The sequence below is a fragment of the Neolamprologus multifasciatus genome, chromosome 19 (genome assembly GCF_963576455.1).
Source record: "Neolamprologus multifasciatus chromosome 19, fNeoMul1.2, whole genome shotgun sequence".
NCBI classification, from domain to species: Eukaryota; Metazoa; Chordata; class Actinopteri; order Cichliformes; family Cichlidae; genus Neolamprologus; species Neolamprologus multifasciatus.
In genome coordinates, this window is record NC_140457.1 from 25,060,948 (window position 1) to 25,079,111 (window position 18,164).

The 18,164-nt window shown below is 39.2% G+C and overlaps 1 protein-coding gene across 3 annotated transcripts in view; it reads right to left on the reverse strand.

Moving 5' to 3' along the window:
- Nucleotides 1-18,164, reverse strand: part of kcnh5b (potassium voltage-gated channel, subfamily H (eag-related), member 5b) — a 199,346-nt gene that overhangs the window by 161,368 nt on the left and 19,814 nt on the right. For 2 of the 3 annotated variants that reach the window (XR_014871273.1, XM_085144144.1), the window contains exons 5-6: nucleotides 7,259-7,374; nucleotides 2,798-3,190 (exon numbers count right to left, since the gene is read on the reverse strand). Coding sequence is in view for 2 of the 3 variants with exons in the window: in XM_085144144.1 (XP_085000270.1) it covers nucleotides 2,798-3,190; nucleotides 7,259-7,374 (509 nt within the window). In the remaining variant the exon portion in view is untranslated. The remainder of the gene's footprint in view (nucleotides 1-2,797; nucleotides 3,191-7,258; nucleotides 7,375-18,164) is intronic. The other variant, XM_085144145.1, reaches the window with a different exon arrangement.

Genomic DNA, 18,164 nt, shown 5'->3' on the forward strand with positions numbered 1-18,164 from the left:
TCTGGGATTAATAAACTATTCTGGTTCTGATTCGTAGGTGCACATTTAAGTTAGAAAACACAGAAAGATAACTTTGTTGTGCCTTTAAGAGCTGTTAAGAATAGTTACCAAAAAAAAGCCACTAGAATGTGTGAGCATTCAGCATGTTGTGTCAGTCCAAATGTTAACAAGAACAAAATGCCAAGAGAGGTGTGAAATGGAAAAATTAATAGATGATTAAAATTCAGCTGCTGGTAGTTTAAATGCTGCTATTATTATTGTTATTCCTGGCATCTGAGCACTCATGTGATTAAAGCCCAGCTTGGCAGACACACATGTATGCAAGTATACACTGAATGCAAAAAACACAAGTCGCACTTTGCTTTTTCACAAGCAAGTATCACAACAAGAGCAAAAATCAAACATAAATAATTAAATGTTGAAACACATAAAAAACGAAGAATTACACGAGTAAAACTTCAGTAGATATTAGTTGTTCTTTTCATTCTACGTTCAATTGATTACTCCGTACACTCGGGCTGAAATATAATTAACTGCTGGGAAATCAAGTGGAAAATCACCTTTAATGGACTTGAGGCTATATTGATATAACTGCACGATATCTGATGGGGGTAAGTGGCCGTGAAAAATACTCCGAATGAGCTCGATCTCATTATGAAACCTTAACCAGAAATCAAACTGTCTAATGTGCAGGAGAACATCAGTACAACAGTATTTTCTGTAACCTCCTTGTGAGGAAAAGCTGGGACATAGTTCTCCACCACTCTGAAAATCTGATGGCGGTACCTTTTAGCATGTTTAAAAATCCATGCTGCTTATGCTCAGTAATTAAGCCCTAGAGCAGACACTCACTGTCTTCTGGGAAGAGGAACAGCAAATCCTGTCTCCAATATTCAAAATCTTTCCTCCTCTGTGCATCCCTTTAACCTAAAAAGATTTAAAATCTGCCAAAATACAACCTAATAGCATCACAGAAGCTTAGATTTTGCTTCATATTCGTCCCCTTCATATTAGTACATGACCCCATGTACATCTGATTTCAACATATAACCTGCAGCTACATTTGGTATTAATCATAATTCTCGGCTTTCCAACATATGTTTGATTTCATCAAATGTTTTGATGTTTTTATTTCTTTAAATAGTGACCACACTGGACAGAATTCAATTGCATTACGAGATCCAATTACAGCTCAAGCTGTGACCATCTCCAGACCTGGTTTGGCCAATGTCATCACATTTTACATTTGCATTTACACCTGAATTAAATGCCTTCTTACCTTGTCCTGATAAGACGTGCAGACACAGACTGCCTGTTAATAGCAGGTGTAAATGGGGTCACAAACATTCACTGTGACTCATCTGTGCCCCCGAGCTTTAAACTCAACCAATCAGCAAACTGTGGGAAACGACTGACATAATGGCTCGATGAGTCATCATCTCGAGAGAACTTACAGTAATCTTGGAAGTATAACATGAAGCCTGATTTTTGCTGTGTAATCACATCTCTTTCATTTAGATGTAAATGAATTACGGAGCCACTAGAGCCCATGTGGTGAATCAAAAAACAATCATCAGTCATCTTCTGAATCATCTGAAAATAATCTGTTACACATCTCAAACTGACAGACTGACTACAGACAGAACAGTGCCGGGAAACATATTAGTCCCTTTTAAATGTTTACTCATTTCAGCCACAAAAAGAAGAAGCCCACTCTCATACGAACCCGTCATCTCAAGATCACGCATTGAGACGAGGACTGCATGAACAATCCTAGAAGAACTATAAAGCTTGAGCACTTAGGCACTGTTTAATAAAAAAAAAGCTCAAAAGCTTCTGTTCATTCACTGCATCGTGTACTTCAGTAACGATTTTTAACCCTGAAGTCTAAAGAAGGCAAAAAATTTGACGAATAGTGAAAAAGGTTATTTGAGAGGTGCACAATTCAGCCACAACATTTAAAGCACTGACAGGTAAAGTGAATAATAATATAAATCATCTTGTTACCATGGCACCTGTAAAGGGGTGAAATATATTAGGAAGAAACAGATCTATTACATTTTGAAATGGATGTGTTGAGCAGGAGGAGGGAGGAAAATGAGCAAAAGGGCCTGAGCACCTTTGATAAGAGGGAAATGTTCGGTCCTGGCATTAATGCGAATGTTACACTGACATGTACCAAAACCAAAGCAACACTGCAGGACACGTGCACCTCGTAAAGTCAACTGTATCTTCAGCCCCATTCAGCAGAACAATGCGTACTGCCACACAAAAGTTTGAGGTTCAAGATGTTGCTTTGGCTTCCAAATGCCACCTCAACATGACTCTGCATGGCTTAAAGCAGGGGTCCCCAATCTCAGTCCACGAGGGCCGGTGTCCCTGCAGGTTTTAGATGTGTCCTTGATCCATCACAGCTGATTTAAATGGATAAATTACCTTCTCAACATGTCTTAAGGTTCTCCAGAGACTTGGTAATGAGCTAATCATGTGATTCAGGTGTGTTGACCCAGGGTGAGATCTAAAACCTGCAGGGACACTGGCCCTCGTGGACTGAGATTGGGGACCCCTGGCTTAAAGGATATGCTGCTAGCATCTTGGTAATTAGTACCGTAACAGGTCTAATGGAGAACATACCTTGATGGATCAGAGCAGCTTTGGAAGCACAAGAAGCAGCTACACAATATTTAGACCGGTGGTTTTAATGTTGTTGGCCACTTTCAGGGCTGAATTGAGATTTAGGTTTGTGAGAATTCTAGGTAATTGCACCTCTAACAATGGTAGAAATGCCCAAACTTACCTCATCCACATTCTCAAAGGCATTGATGATGTCATAGGGCAGGCACGACAGCAGGTCGATGACGAACCAAGTCTTCAGATAGTTCATCCGAATGAGTTTGGGGTCAGAGATCACCTCTCCACCGGGCCCCACGAAGGTGGTGTGGAAGTTGAGAACGATATCCACCAGGAAGATGACATCGACTACGCTGTCTAGCACCAGCCAAACAATGTTGTTCTGCTTGGTCTTAAAAGAGACATTGTAGGGCACCATGATGGCCGTGTAGAAGGTGAGGATGAGGATGACCCAGTCCCAAGTGGTCTTGAAGGTGCAGTAGTGAAGTATTATGTGAGGTGGTGTCTTGGGGGCTTCCTGCTTGTACTGCGGGAGGATGTCAGAGTTTAGCTGCAAAACCTGGAGGTGGTTTTGCAGATGGAAACAGCAATATGATTAGACTTCAGTTCTTCATCAAAAGCACCCTTAGTCAAAACAAAATACAACAGTAAATGTACAGTATGGGGAAAAAACAGGTTAATGCTTTAGACATCTGTGGCTTTTGTATATTTAAGTGTACATTTTACTAATAACATGAATTAATAAGTGATTTTCCAGCTGTTTGGCATCTTTGTGTGTTACAAACTTGTATATTTAACTGCCAGTTTTGTTTATGCATTTCATGCTCTTTTTTTAAACTCTGAGAATGCATAAGGGTAAGTTTTTGTTTTGTTTTTATTTCTATCTCTGGGCTCTTAGTTGATTGTCTCTCAGAAACAAGTCATTTTTATCTGTTGTCTGTTTAAGAAATCCCTCCATAAAAGCCCATTTTCACTTCATTAGCCAATTCCTGGAATCCTGCTAAGGGCAGCCGGGTGAGCCATACTAACTGTACTGCTGGACCTGCTATTGCATGAAGTGAAAGACACTGGAAACATTGGGAAACCAGTTTCATATCAACATTGTGGCGTTGACATGAACTAAAGGAAAGCATAATGCTGCAGGTTTCCTTTAATACTGATTTGAATTAGCAGAAAATTTTATATATGCAAGAGTTCCAAAGAAAGCTAAAATTCCCCTGGTTCTTTCTCCAGTGTGAGAGTCCGATTTATTAGTTCATTAGAGAAAAGTTTGTCCTGTCAAGCAAATTTCTAACTGTCAGCGATGTTTGTAACAGCAGTCCAAGAAAGACGGCTGCACGTTTCAGTTTTTTACTAACTACATGCACTGTTTCCAGAAAGGAAACGAGAGAAAGGGGGAAAGTGATTAAATTAGTGAAATAGATGAAAGAAAGCTCAACAAAAACTGTCCTTGTTTTGTTTTTGTTTATTAAGTCGATCATCAGCCCATGCTGCTCAGCACTGTGAAGGAAAAGTTTTTCCTCTCAGTTTTAATCTGTATTCATCACGTCTGCTCCTCTGTAAGGCTGTTGGTGACAGAAATGTATTATAAATGCATTTTGGCTTGACGTGGGGAAGACACAGAAGGGGGACTGAAATTGGCAAGAAGAAAAGGAGAGAGGGGGGAAAGAATAGATGACCAAAAAATTAAATTAAAAACATTTTTTTAAAAGAACCGGTAGTTTATTTCCTAGCGTGGTGATGATCACCCTTGCCAAGCTCAGCCACCTCTCCATTAAATCCAGCAGCTGCAGTTTGATTTCGTCTGCAGGCCACATGCAGATCACACATTAACCATTCGACTCATTATTTATACAAAATAATATTCGTAATATTTGTGTCAGCTACAGAGCTGGAATATATTCTGCCGCTGCAAACATAACATTAACAGGTTTCTGTATTCAGTGAAAGAAGCCTGTTAAATATACATATTTAGTAATAATACAACTCTAATAGTAAAATTGCTGTTTTTATAGTTACTACCAATACAGCTCTTCTGGTTCTGGTATTATTGTATTTGCGATGACTACAAGTAATGACCCTAAACTACTGATACTGCATGTCATCATCATTTTCTCCTGACAAAACAGTTGGGACAGCGTGGCCTCAGTTAGCCCAAACTGTCCTCACACTGGGATTCAGTTTGATGCTAAATAAAACGATGGATTGGCAGAGCTGAGGTTTAACAGCAAGCTTCATAACATCAGAGCTCAGTCACTTCGAATTCTCTTCATCAAAGCTGTCAGTCAAACTGGTCAAGAGCTGCACCACAGCTCAGAAATGAGGCTGCCAATTAACCCACAGAAGCATTGTGAGGAGAAGAAAAAAAAACGCTCGCACACATCCCTGCTTACACGTGAGACACTCAACAGCATCCTTGACAGACGCCAGCTGTGCCTTTCAGACTGCAGAGCAGATGGCTCACCTGCAGTGTCTGCTGAGCATCCTCAACACATTACCCTGCAACCCATCCAGCACCAGGCCAGGAAAACGGCTGAGAGAGTGCATTAGCTTGTTATACCAGGTCTAACTTATTTCTTTTTCCCATCCTTCCTTCCTACTTCTCTCCTAAACATTACTGCTCTTACATTCTCCCACATCTCCTTCTCTCATGCCATTCTTTCCCTCTTAAGTTGCTACTTCCACTCCTTTCTCTTCCCTCTCTTTGTAGTTCTTTTTCGCCACCTTTCTCAGTTCACCTCTCTTTCACCTTTAGGACACCTGAGTCTGTAACACCTTCCCAGAAACCCTCACAACTTCTTGCCTCGTGCACTAAACTCAAACAAACTCTGATTAAAGGCATCACACCTTCCTCAAACATTCATGAATAAAACAGGTTGATGAACACTGGGAAAATGAACCATCTTCTTTCCACCCTGCAATCCATTTTCTAACTTTATAGCACAATCATTTGGAGTGCTCGCACCACCCTATTCTGTCTCTCCACCTGTCCTGAATGGTGCCCACAGTTCAGAGCAGCAGGGAATGTGTTACTTCCAATAACAGCAGTTATGGGGAGGGTGGTGTGCGTGTTTAGGAAAAGGTGAAGTCTGTGACTGTGTATGCATGTTTTTGACTGTAAAGGTTGATGTTCTCTTTTAGAGCTTTGGGAATATGGTCAGAAGGAGGCTATAAATCTTTTATACGGGGATTTTTTTGGTGCAGAAATATTTCAAGGGTGTGTTTATACAGAAGACTCCTTCTGGTGTGACAGGGTAGCTACAGTTAGCGACTATGTTGTTTGCAGAATGAAGAATTGGGAATAATTTTCAGTTTAAGTTGAAGAACTAAGCTGCTGCTTAAATGGAACAATTAATAGAAGATTTTGCACTGCTTAAAGGTTAGCAGGCAAACAGAAAATGCACTTAAATTTGCAATAATACATTTTTTTTTTTATCAGCTAGGATTAGCCAGCTAGCTGCTATTGCTAGGTAACCAGCAAATTTTCTATCTGTGTGAGCAGTTCAGCTTGTGTCACCAACTTCAGCCAGATCAAAAACTATTTGTATCTAGTGAAACCTTGTGCACACACGGCATAAGTACAATTTAGGTGGGGAAAAAAGCTTTTTAAACCTCAAAGTTGAGCAAGCTAATAATCAAATCATAACAACAGTTGCCTCAAGGTGCTTAATATTGTAAAGATACTACAATAATACAGAGCACCCTCAAAAATCAGGCAACCCCCTATGACAGGGGTGGGCAATCTCAGTCCACGAGGGCCGGTGTCCCTGCAGGTTTTAGAGCTCACCTTGGGTCAACACACCTGAATCACATGATTAGTTCGTTACCAGGCCTCTGGAGAACTTCAGGACATGTTGAGGAGCTAATTTAGCCATTTAAATCTGCTGTGTTGGTTCGAGGACACTCCTAAAACCTGCAGGGACACCGGCCCTCGTGGACTGAGGTTGCCCTCCCCTGCCCTATGAGCAAGCACTTTGGCAACAGTGGGAAGGAAAAACTCCCTTTTAACAGGAAGAAACCTCTGACAGAAGCAGGCTTGGGGGGGGGCAACAATCTGCCGCGACCGATTGGAGTGAGGGAAGGAAGACAGGATAAAAGACATGCTGTGGAAGAGAGCCAGAGATTAATAATAGCTCATAATTAATTGCCACCAACAGCCTAACTTTATTGCAGCATAACTAAGGGTAGGTTCAGTGTCACCTGATCCAGCCCTAGCTACAAGCTTTGACAAACAGGGTAGTCTTAAGCCCAATCTTATAAAGACATGGACATAAGTCCGTCTCCTACATCAGGACATTCTGAAAATAACAAAGTAATAAATAGATGAGCACATGTCCCCTTCTTGGCCAGTTACAATGTCTCAAACACAAATGCATATCACTCCATGAAGTCCTGTTGCACTTGTACATCTTTGGGTCATAATCTGTGGTCTGGTTCTTATCACCAGTGATGATCCATTACGCAAAACCCAAATCTACGAGATGATTACCTTGAAGGGGCGATGTGCCAAAACTGGTTTGGGTCTTTTTTTTTTATAGGTGGCACTGAGTAACTTTTTAATCGGACCTAGGATAAGTACCTGCAAAAAGAACTGTAAAAATGTTCTTCATATAACGTATGTGCTCACCTCAGCCAGTCTGGACTGTTTATGGCTGACTTCATGTTTGCCAATAGGCGCCAGTTGCTGTAGGGTGTTGCGGTTGTTGGTGAGTGCACGTGTGAGCCGTGCAAATTTGGTCCATCCTGAAAAAATGAGAAGTCAATTATTGCCAAAATCACAGTCATTACACTTTAACTGGTCTTATCATCTATGTCAGCTGATACTTTATGAGCTACACAAACACAGTCAGACCCCAGGCAGCTGTATGTTACCACTGTCCATGCAGTTTCCCTGCTCAAGGCTCACAGCAGTTCATCAGATTTTCACAAAATGTTGTCTACTGAATCATCGTGCTTTCATTGCAAAGCAACACAGTTTGCTTTAGGAGGTCAGAGCCATGGATTAAGTAACAGGACTTTCACCTACTACTGTCATAATTCCAATATTTTTCAAACCACTGACACATTCTTCATGCCAATTGTACTGAAGCCACTTAGTATTATGAAAAGATCATGGCAGCATTTAAGCATCACTTACACTTCTAGCACAGCAGCAAAATCCTTCTTAGTAAAATACATTATTTGTCTTCATGTAAACAAAAAGATGGCATTTTGTCTCCATTTCACTAATTCATGTAAACACAGCGCAAAACCCACAGCCATCAGGTGTGCCCTGACCACACAGGAATCACTGGAAATTTTGCACATTTTTGTCTTGTGAAAAAGCAAAGGCTTAGGGAACCTGCTGTCTGTATGTACTAGTCAACCAGACATTATTCCTAGGAAAATTCCCAGTAATTTGATACTTATTCACACCATCATCTGCGGTCGACCGCATGCAACACTCAGAGATCTGTACACCCTGATAGTCGTGAAAATCAGTGTTTAAATGGCAGAACTGAACTGTCATTGTAAATTGTTCCATTTGAAAAGAAGAAAAAGGGTAGAGAAGAGCCGTCCATAACCAAACAAACACAGAAATGCTGAAGATGCATCTCACACATCTGGATCAAACCATGTTAATTGTCCATCCCGTGTTTCCCAATCAGTATTGTTAGATTTCCTCTTTTGGTCTTTTAAACTGAAGCCTTTGGTCCTATCTCTGACTTCCATGTGATTCTTTCATCTCATAGAAAAAACTAGAAAAACAAGGATTAAGATGAACGAACACTTCTTGAGCCCTCGTGTTTGTGCGTCTTTGTCATTTTTTAAAACATGGTCATAAGAAATATTCCAATAAATAAAGATACTAATAGCTGCAGTTTCTTTGGAAAATGTAATTATTAACTAAAAACAGATTCATATAAAAGTTTGTAAGTCTACCTAAAAATACAGCCTTGTCAGCAGACGTCATTTCAGTAATGATGGCCGCACCTTTCTCAGTGAGAGCAAACAGTTTTGGAGGTCAGGTGCTTCCTGCTCTATTGCTCTAAAAATAAAATCAAATATTTCAAAGAGACAAGGGTCACACAACAGGGGCACATCACTTACAGTAGTCACACGTCGTGATCGACCCGGCACTTTGAAGAAACCATTACGAATAAAAAGCAGACTTTGAAATGGCTTTTAACCCTCAGGCCTCCAGCTATGTGAACATCCTCCTTTCATTCTCCCGGAGAGAAACTCAGGCGCTCACTTCTTTGTGCAGCGGTGTAGAAAAGCCTGAGACAATGCTGTGCTGATGTCAATACAGGATGAATATCAACACGACATCCAATTTATTCTGAGCGCCAAAACCCAATCACTCAGCTTCCCTCGAGCAAAACTGCTGCTGCAGCTATTGTAAGACTTACTGTACGGCTTCAGTTTCTAAGGCTTCTTTTCTTTTTCTATACATTTTTAAAGTTGGTGTTGCACAACCACAGAAAATGAGCCTTACTTTTTAGCTAAAATGAATATTTTAAAGTATATTTTCTTCAGGAAAATTGCTGCAGCATATGTACACTAGCATTGGTTGTGTAACTCACTGTATAATATACTGTATTTTGTTGGCTGTTGATCAATTTCACTTGTTCGTCATAAACCCTGCAGTGTGTTCCTATCTTTTCTACCTCACATTCTACATCAGTGCGCTTTAATATTACCTGTATACTTCCTACGCATATGCTGTAATATTACCTGTTACCTTTTAACAACTACAGCTAATACATTTGAAGATTCTAATTTCATATTTACACAAAAATACATATAAACCCACGAAACATCCTGCAGCTCAGACGGAAGACTGGGTCGGCTACCGATCGGAAGGTCGGTGAATCAATCCCTGGCTTCTCCAGTTTGTATGCTGAAGTATTTGTGGGCAAGATACAGAAAAAGGTACAGAGTTCCTCCCTGCATCCATCAGAGTATAAATTCAATGTGGCTTGCACAACACTGGACATTATATTCTTCATTTCCAGTTAATACTTGTACAGCTGCTGTTATTGTGTATATATATATTTATATTTCTCATACATTCTTATATATTTCTATACTGTGTATTGTGTATTTTGTTGTACAGTTATTTTATTTTCAACTTTAATTTATATATTTTATCTTATTCTTTCCCAGTTAAATTTACCCTTCATTCTAATTTGTGTTGTACAGTTATTTCATTTTTAACTTTAATTTTTATATTTTATTGTATTTTATTCCTTCCTAGTTAAATTTACCCCTTTTTAATTTTCCTATTTATTTCCTATCTAATTCATAGCCTTTTCCTTTTATCTTTAGGTCACGAGCAGTTGTCTAAGCATTTCACTGCATATCGTACTGTGTATGACTGTGTATGTGACAAATAAAATTTGAATTGGAATTTGAATGATGCTATATGAACAACTTGTCACATCCTCAACAGAAAAAAGTGCTTTACCTGTCCATTTACCAAATTCACATCCCATCTCGAAAGGCTTAATTTGTTATCTTTGGGGTTGTTTTTTAAAAAAGGGTGTAGTTTTTTCTTTCCTCAAACTTTGGATTGTTACAATTAAACTGTTAAATTACAAATAATTATTACTCATCATTATTATTATTAATAATATTATTCCTATGTTTCATTCACAAGAACACAGCTGTGCTCACTTGTGTACATGTAAATAGATATCGCTGTGTAAACAACATTCTGTGCATAAATGTGTTGAAATGGTTGCAGCGGAGTACAACAAATACGACACATGGAGCAATTGGGAAGTGATGAATAAATACAGCCCCAGAGCCTACAGGTGGATGCTGGCTGGGGGAGGGGGTTAAAGTAACATGCAGTGATGCTGAGCAGTAGCAGCTGTCAGAGGTACAGCTGGGAACTCATGAACATAAATGTACTGTCAAAAGGAAAGTAAGGCAACCAGTTTGGGGAAACAATGAGACAAATTACTGTGTAGGACACGATGCAGCTCGAGTTGATTTGGCGCATAACTGCCAATTTTTAGTCAAGGTGCCTACTGATTAAAAAATGTTGCTCAGTGGATGCTAAATGTACCTATTAATGATATGAGATAATAATAAAAACACAATATTCTGAGACTCCTAGTTGGTCACTCTACTGACATCATTGCACAAGTGAGACAGGATATCAGCCAAAAAAAACACACTAACCCAAATAACTTCAACAAGCAAGGGAGACAGCAGAGGCCCTCAATGCTGACCCACATTAATGTAGCACTACTAATGCATTATAACACTAAAAACCTTCTTCCTCAGAATTTTTAGGGACACAATGCTGAGTTTCTAACTTATAAGAAATCACCTTGGGGACAAAGCCTTTCAAGATGTGTTATCTTTGGCATTTTTGTAGATTCAGCTGAAAAAACTGGAACATATAAAATGTTTTTGATAGAGGCTGCAAGTAATTAATTCAGCAAATTTAATGTTTAGACAACACTGGAGTATACACCTTGAGTTGGGTGCCTTTTTATACTTGAATGGCTCATAGATCCACAAATGTGCAATAATCTTTTCTGGCATCATTGTATTTTTACTCAGTTGTATATAGCATTTGTATTCTATTTTTTTCTTATTGTATATTTTATTCTATTTTATTCTACTGTATATAGTATTTTATTGTATTCTATTCTGTACAGTTGTGTACTGTATTTATTCTTATTGTATTCTAATTTTTGCTTCATAACTTTTGCACTGTCCACTTCCTGCTGTGACAAAACAAATTTCCCACGTGTGGGACTAATAAAGGTTATCTTATCTTATCTTATCTTAGATCACAATAATAATAATAATGATGATGATGATGATGATGATAATATTAAACATTCTTCTGAAAAAGGTACAAGGACTAGACTGAAAATACATGAAAAAGTAGCAAAATGTCCAAAGAAAAGCAACGTTTACATTGGCTAACAAGCTGCTAACAATATAAATTAGATCATTACTAATAAAAATCTTGCTGTCTATGCTTTTCAAGTAGTTTTAATTTACTATGAAGCTGACCACCAGGAGCTGCGATCGAGGCTTACATTAACTAAGCATCCTTTTCACTCATGATTGTAATAGTATTAAAAAATTAACATAAGACAGCAAATTAATAGTCTCTTATGCCGGGCTCACACTTTTTTTTTCAGTCGCGCGATTCAGCTCCTGCTCAAACTGTACGATTGACTCGCAGGGGTTAGAAGTTCATAGGTCACGATGCAGGTCTCACACTATACGACCCGATGCTCTGATGCGACCCGAGTGCTCACACTGTGCGTCCATAAAATGAAATTCTGTCGCTCGCTCTCCCTCTCTGTCTTTCACTCACACAGACACGCACACCACCGCCATCAACTTTGCTAAATTGCTAATGAAAAACATGATCAGGCAGCTGTGATTGAGCAGCAATGTCTATCCAACTATTTTCACGGTTGTTGTGGTCGTGATAATTTTGTGAGGCCACATCGAAAAGGCTCGGATGAGCTTTCCAAAGTTCTACAAGTGCCTCCATCGCTTGTGTCCAGATCACACGCTGCACTGCCGTGCTGCGGCGTCTTTTTCGCTGACATTTGTGTTTGCGCGTGCGCAGTGTGAGAAACTGTGGCGACACCCTCACGACCAAGCAATTGATGATCGGGAGCTGGTCGTGAGGTGTTAATCGCTTCTCGTTACCCCACGTATACTACACGATGCACGACACACGATGAAGGCCAAAATCGGGCCGATCGCCAAAACGGTCGCACGACTCAAAAATCGGCTCAAAATGGGCCAAAAATCGCAGAATGTGAGCATTAAACAGGGAGATCCATCACGACACCTGATATTTTGTGAAACCTGAACTATTTCTAACACTTAAATCTTGTATATGAATTTATGTTAGAAACCGTGACAAAGAATGACTTTCCTTTGTGATGTAATTCTTATCATTTTCATATCATTCTGTGTGACTGTTTTTCTGTGCTGCCTATAATGGCTGAATAGTTCACGGTAAAATGCGCATGCATTACAGAGCAGCACAATACATTAACAGAAAAACAGCGAGCCGCTGGCAGAGAAAATGAGCCAATGTGCTCTTTTTCATACAAACACTTTCATCATGAAGCAAAATGAAAGAATTTGTCTCGCTGGCATTCACGTAAATACATACTGACAGCCCACAGGCTTCCACTGTACATTGTGGCAAAAAAAAGGACAAAGGCCCCTCACAGAGAGCATGAAAGGAAACTGCAGGACAAGAAAATAAGCGGTCTTTTTCACGGTTAATGCGTCTGCCTATGTTTCACAAGAATGCAGCAACCGTGTGATTTATCAGACTTGAAATGGAAATTGAAAAAAAGAAAGAAAAAGGCATTCGGCTAAAAATAACACAGGAGCGGAACTAGTGCACGCACCAAACAAAGTAGAGTCTGAGATTAGATTTTGGTTGAAAATACTACACACAGCAAACTGCATTGCATGACATACGCCTTTATAAACAGCACATGTCGGACACATGACTTGTACAGTATACATGCAGTGCAAAAGCACATCATTCTTTCTCATTTTGTAATACCTGGAAGTGCAGATGAAAAAAGATGTCCTGTAAGAGGTGAGATATAGAGGTCACAACAGAGTTTGGCAAGAGGTCACAGACGGTTTTAAAGATTAACTCTACCTCCAAGTATGGCGCAGGTTGAAGCAAATTGCAGCAAATCATGTTTGTTGCTAAGAATTGAGTGGAATTAAACAGCCCAATCATTTTTATGACTTAGAAGATAAATTCAACAAATGTTAACAATATTGCTGCGTAATGAAAACCTTGGCAAAAGAACCCTAAATCCAAGCAATAATTTGGACATTTAGCCAAAATGGAAGTCAGATTGTTAAATGAGTGTTTTGTGGCCATTGAAATGCCGTCAAGTTCCCAGCACACTGTTTTTGTGCTGATGGAAATACCATAATCAGTCAGCAGAGTGTTGGCAAACGTTTCCCAGCCTCAGCACTCGCCAACCCTGCTCTGTAAATTTACGTGGTCTGCCACTTCATGACTGAGCTGCTGTGGGTCTTCACCTTGCAGAAATGCCACTTCCAGCTGATCGTGGAATACAAGCAGACTTTTTTTATTTTATTTTTATTTTATTTTATTTTTTGTTTCACACATGGTACAGCAGTAATTCATTTCCCATACACAACCTTCCTTTCAATTAAAGTAACACTGTTTCCATGCATGAAAAGGAGCAGGAAGAAGAATAAATTCTTATTGACATCTGCCCCCTATCTGTGATAGTACAAGTAGGCACTTACAACCAAAATTACACTCTGACAATATTCTGCACATAACAAAACAAAACAAAGCAAACAGAACAATATACTCAACAATGAGCAATACCACTAAATCTCAAACTAAAAGGATCATTTTTCTACAATTAAATTCTATTATTTTCAACTTCTTCATATTGGTTTATCATTTTATTCTTATAGCAGAAACATTTGTACAACACTTAAGATGATCACTGAGAGAATTCCAGTTTCTTATGCCTGTGACTGTTGGACACATTTGCCTTTGTGTGGTTCGAGCAAACCGGTGCTTAAAATAAAACTTCCTTCTGCCACACAATACAAATAAACTTTGTAACTTAAGAGGTAGTGTTTTATTTTTTGCCCTAAACATAATAGTTAATGTCTGTAATTTCACTATGTCTTCTAGTTTTAATAATTTTGATTTTATAAACACACTTGTTACAAAGATGGCATTCAGTTACAGCACAAATGTTTGTAAAACCAGACTGCATGGTTAGGTGCTGTGATTTTATACACGTGTGGCTTCGGGACTGAAAACACCCGAATTCAAAGATTCAACAGTGTGGTCCTATTTTTTTTTTACATATAGTGTAGCTATTGCACAATTTGTTGTAATATATCAGTGCTTAGTAAGGTTCCTTGAGCTTTTCAAGTTGTAAAAAACTTGTGTGTGACAAGTTGTTCTCACCCAAAGATGGATTACAATTAACTAACTTGGAGAGTGAGACAGAGTGACGAATCAGACCACACAGTTCGCACGTTTTGACCCCTTTTATTTGGCTGTTCGTGCCTTTAATACACGGTCGCAGCTTTTCAGCTGCCAGCCACACACACAACCCTAACTCAGGTCCCGGTACATTTCTTTATAGGTGAGACGTAATTGGCTGATGGAGCTCCGGTGTGTCTCAGCCTCCCCTGCAGCTGAGCCCCAAGCCACACCCTGCCACAGATAGATTTCCAACAAATGAAATGAAATCTATGCATTTTTTAAACACAATGGATGGCTAGGGTGGCTGTAGCTATATAAGAACCATTTACCACATTCTCAAATATTGTATTCCTTAAAAAAAAGGTCACCATTTAAAAAGACTTCCGTTCTTCTCAACAGACCGGACTGTAATTTCCACAGCACAAAACCACTTTGAGTAAAGGTAGCTGTTACTGGTCAAGCTAAAAAACTGAAGGATTACACTTAGTGCCTGAGGCACTTGTGTTCCTGCCACAGTACTTGTCACTCATTGTGATCAGCTGTCAGCCTGAAATGTTGTCTCGCCTGAGGCTGAGGTAACAGCACTTTGTGAAGCACTTACAGGTGCTGACAAAGCAAAGCAGTCAACACAGCCACTCTACCATAAAACAACAACAACACAGTGACCATTATTTTTTAATAGTTCTGCTTTCCTGTGTTTTCTTTTTCCTCTTTTTTTTCTTACTGCTTCAGTCAGTGGATGATACTGAGACGAATGAGCACCGGCCAGCTGGTTCACCTTGATAACCACAATCAGCCACGTGCAAAGAAAATTGTCTCGATCCAGATGTTTAGGTTCGTGGGAGAAGCACCATTTAAAGCTCAGTTTAAGTGGAAACATGAAGGAAAGAATGCAAATCTCTTCTCACGTGCAGAAACATCCAGGTTTAGACCAATAAATGTGTATAAATGGTTTATTTTTAGGTGAAACGGGGACACGGTGTCAAGAAAGCACACAATGAATTTGAAATCCCCTGTTAGAGTTTTACTGCAATCTCTCCCACTCTGATGACGCTGACATGCTGTGGCGTGCCGCGCTGTGGGAGCAGCCGGAGACGGAGCCCAGAGTGAATTTTAGTCTGCAGCACGAGCCAACTCCACCAACGCCTGCAGCAGCGAATCTCCCTTCCCTACAAACGGCCTCTCCCACCCCCCTTATCACCAGGCGGGCTAAACTGCTGAACCCAGTACCCCCCTGTGTGCTCTGTGGCACAGCAGGCAAAGGCTGCATCCTCTCTGTGGCCTCTAATGAGCTGTACTGTACTGAAATACACCACAGTGCACTAGCTGGTCTGAAGTTGGAGTATGCCAGTCAAACCACCACCTGCGAGGTGGAGCTTTGTTACCAAGGAGATCGTCTTTTAAAAGGTCAAACTATACGCACTTACATGCATGTCTAGAACAAGACGCCATTTCTTTAATAGTCCATTCCTTTTTAACATTATGTTTAATTTCATGTTGAAATGTCAGAAATTAAAAGATTAAAAGTATTAAATGCTAAACTGTTTTCTGCTCAAACCAACCCTGTTTACATTAGCTTGAACTTATATTAACTGTAAATAAATAAAAGTAAATTAGTGTTGTGTTTTATACACACAAACCATTGCTTTTGACTTTTAATGAACTATGACTCTCAAAAACTTTTAATATAGCATCCAAAACTGACAGACACGAAAATGCATTTTCTTTATTGGCAGTAAATATTCACCCACTTTATTATCACTTGTTCAACTGCTTGTTAACATAACTATATAGTCAGACAATCACCTGGTAGCAGGTCACGAGTGTCAGTATGGGGAAGAAATATGACTTAAGTAACTCTCAACATGGTTGTTTGTACCAGGCAGGCTGGTTTGAGAAACTGCTGATCGACTGAGATTTTCCTCCACAACCATCTGTGGGGTTAACATAGGATGGCGTACAGGAAAAGTGAAACTATCCAGTGCAGATCCAAAATGGATAAAGATCATAGATTCAGACCAGATCAGGCCCAGATCCATTTCAGATGAGGTAATTTCCCAGCTCTTCCCATTCAGGTGAATCAAGGCGGGCTTATTTTGTCTGTATTCCTGATTTTAACCCGTAAGAGCCCAGACCAGTTTTTACTGTCAGGAAAACTATGGGAGAGTCAGTGTCAAAACTTTAACAAGAACACCTGTGTGACCTTGGTTTCTTATGGGTTGAAATAGGTCATCTCGCCAAAGCTATAATGAAATATGTCAAATCTAGCTGATGTACAGTAGACAGCGCTATAAAAGCTTAGACGTGTCTTACAAAACTTGGAAAGCTGCATTTTTTTTAGTTAAATGTGAAACAGTTACTACTGACTGTATGACAGCTATCAGCTATCAGTAAAGGCTGATATTACATCAGATTAAAAAAAGGTTAAACTGGGAAACAAAGCATAGTTTTTCTGTAAATCTCATTAAGCATTTTTATCCAGTAATGGAAGAAATAATTAAATCCTCTAACATTAAAAATCAGACTGTCACAGCACATCAGTATATTAAATGCTGATTGAATTTCATTTAAAAAAATGAAGTGTCCATTAACTGTTGCATGTCTGATGTTTTTATCTTCAGCTTCTGTCACCTACATTTTTCCTCTGTTAACTTGCAGCTGAATAATTAGATGGAAACACAAACTGTGATGTCAAATTAAGATTGCAGCTTTAGCAAATGAAAACTCACGTTAGCTAAGATAAATGGTGACCATGGAGAGCACGAAAAGTGTAAATATTTGTATGCAACTTTTTTTTTTGTCTGATGATGACAAAGTGAACTAAACTTTCCCCTTTTTTATTTTTATTTTCTTAAATCAATATTCTGGGCCTTACCTGGCACATGTTCATATTCAGCACTGGTACAATTTACCCATAATTATAACTCGTGTTATTACAGCTCCACTGATGAGGAGTTTTTTTCTCTACGCATGCATGTAGTTAACTCAAGATGATCATACTCAGAGTCTATTGAATTCACTCTGATCTCCCTTTTTTTTAAAGGGAACTCGGTTTATGGCTAGACTCAGAGTTTGATGAACCTGCTTCCTGGAAAAAGGCCCTGATTGAATACTGTTACAGCATAACTGAGGGAACAACTCAGTGATTTGGTGCCACTGCTTTTTCAGATTCTACATAGCTTTATAGCGTTAGGGTTATTAATATGTAACAACTGTAATGTTTGTGAGAATACTTTAATACAACATTTTTAGAGCTTCTCTACAGCACCATCACTGTATAAGGTGCTAGCCTAATCACGGACAAAAAATACTTTAACTTGTATAAGCTAAGTACACTCATACTGCATAAAACTTGATTCCTCACTTTGTCAAAAATATTAAGCAAAGTTTGTCACACTGTCAGAGGCAGCAGCCACAGCTAAATCACAAAGATGTCAACACGCTAATGTGACAAATAGATCCACTAAGGCTTCGATTGTATGTTCAGGCCATGTTTTTCATGTCGCTGAGAACACATTAAATTAATTAATTAAAAGAAACA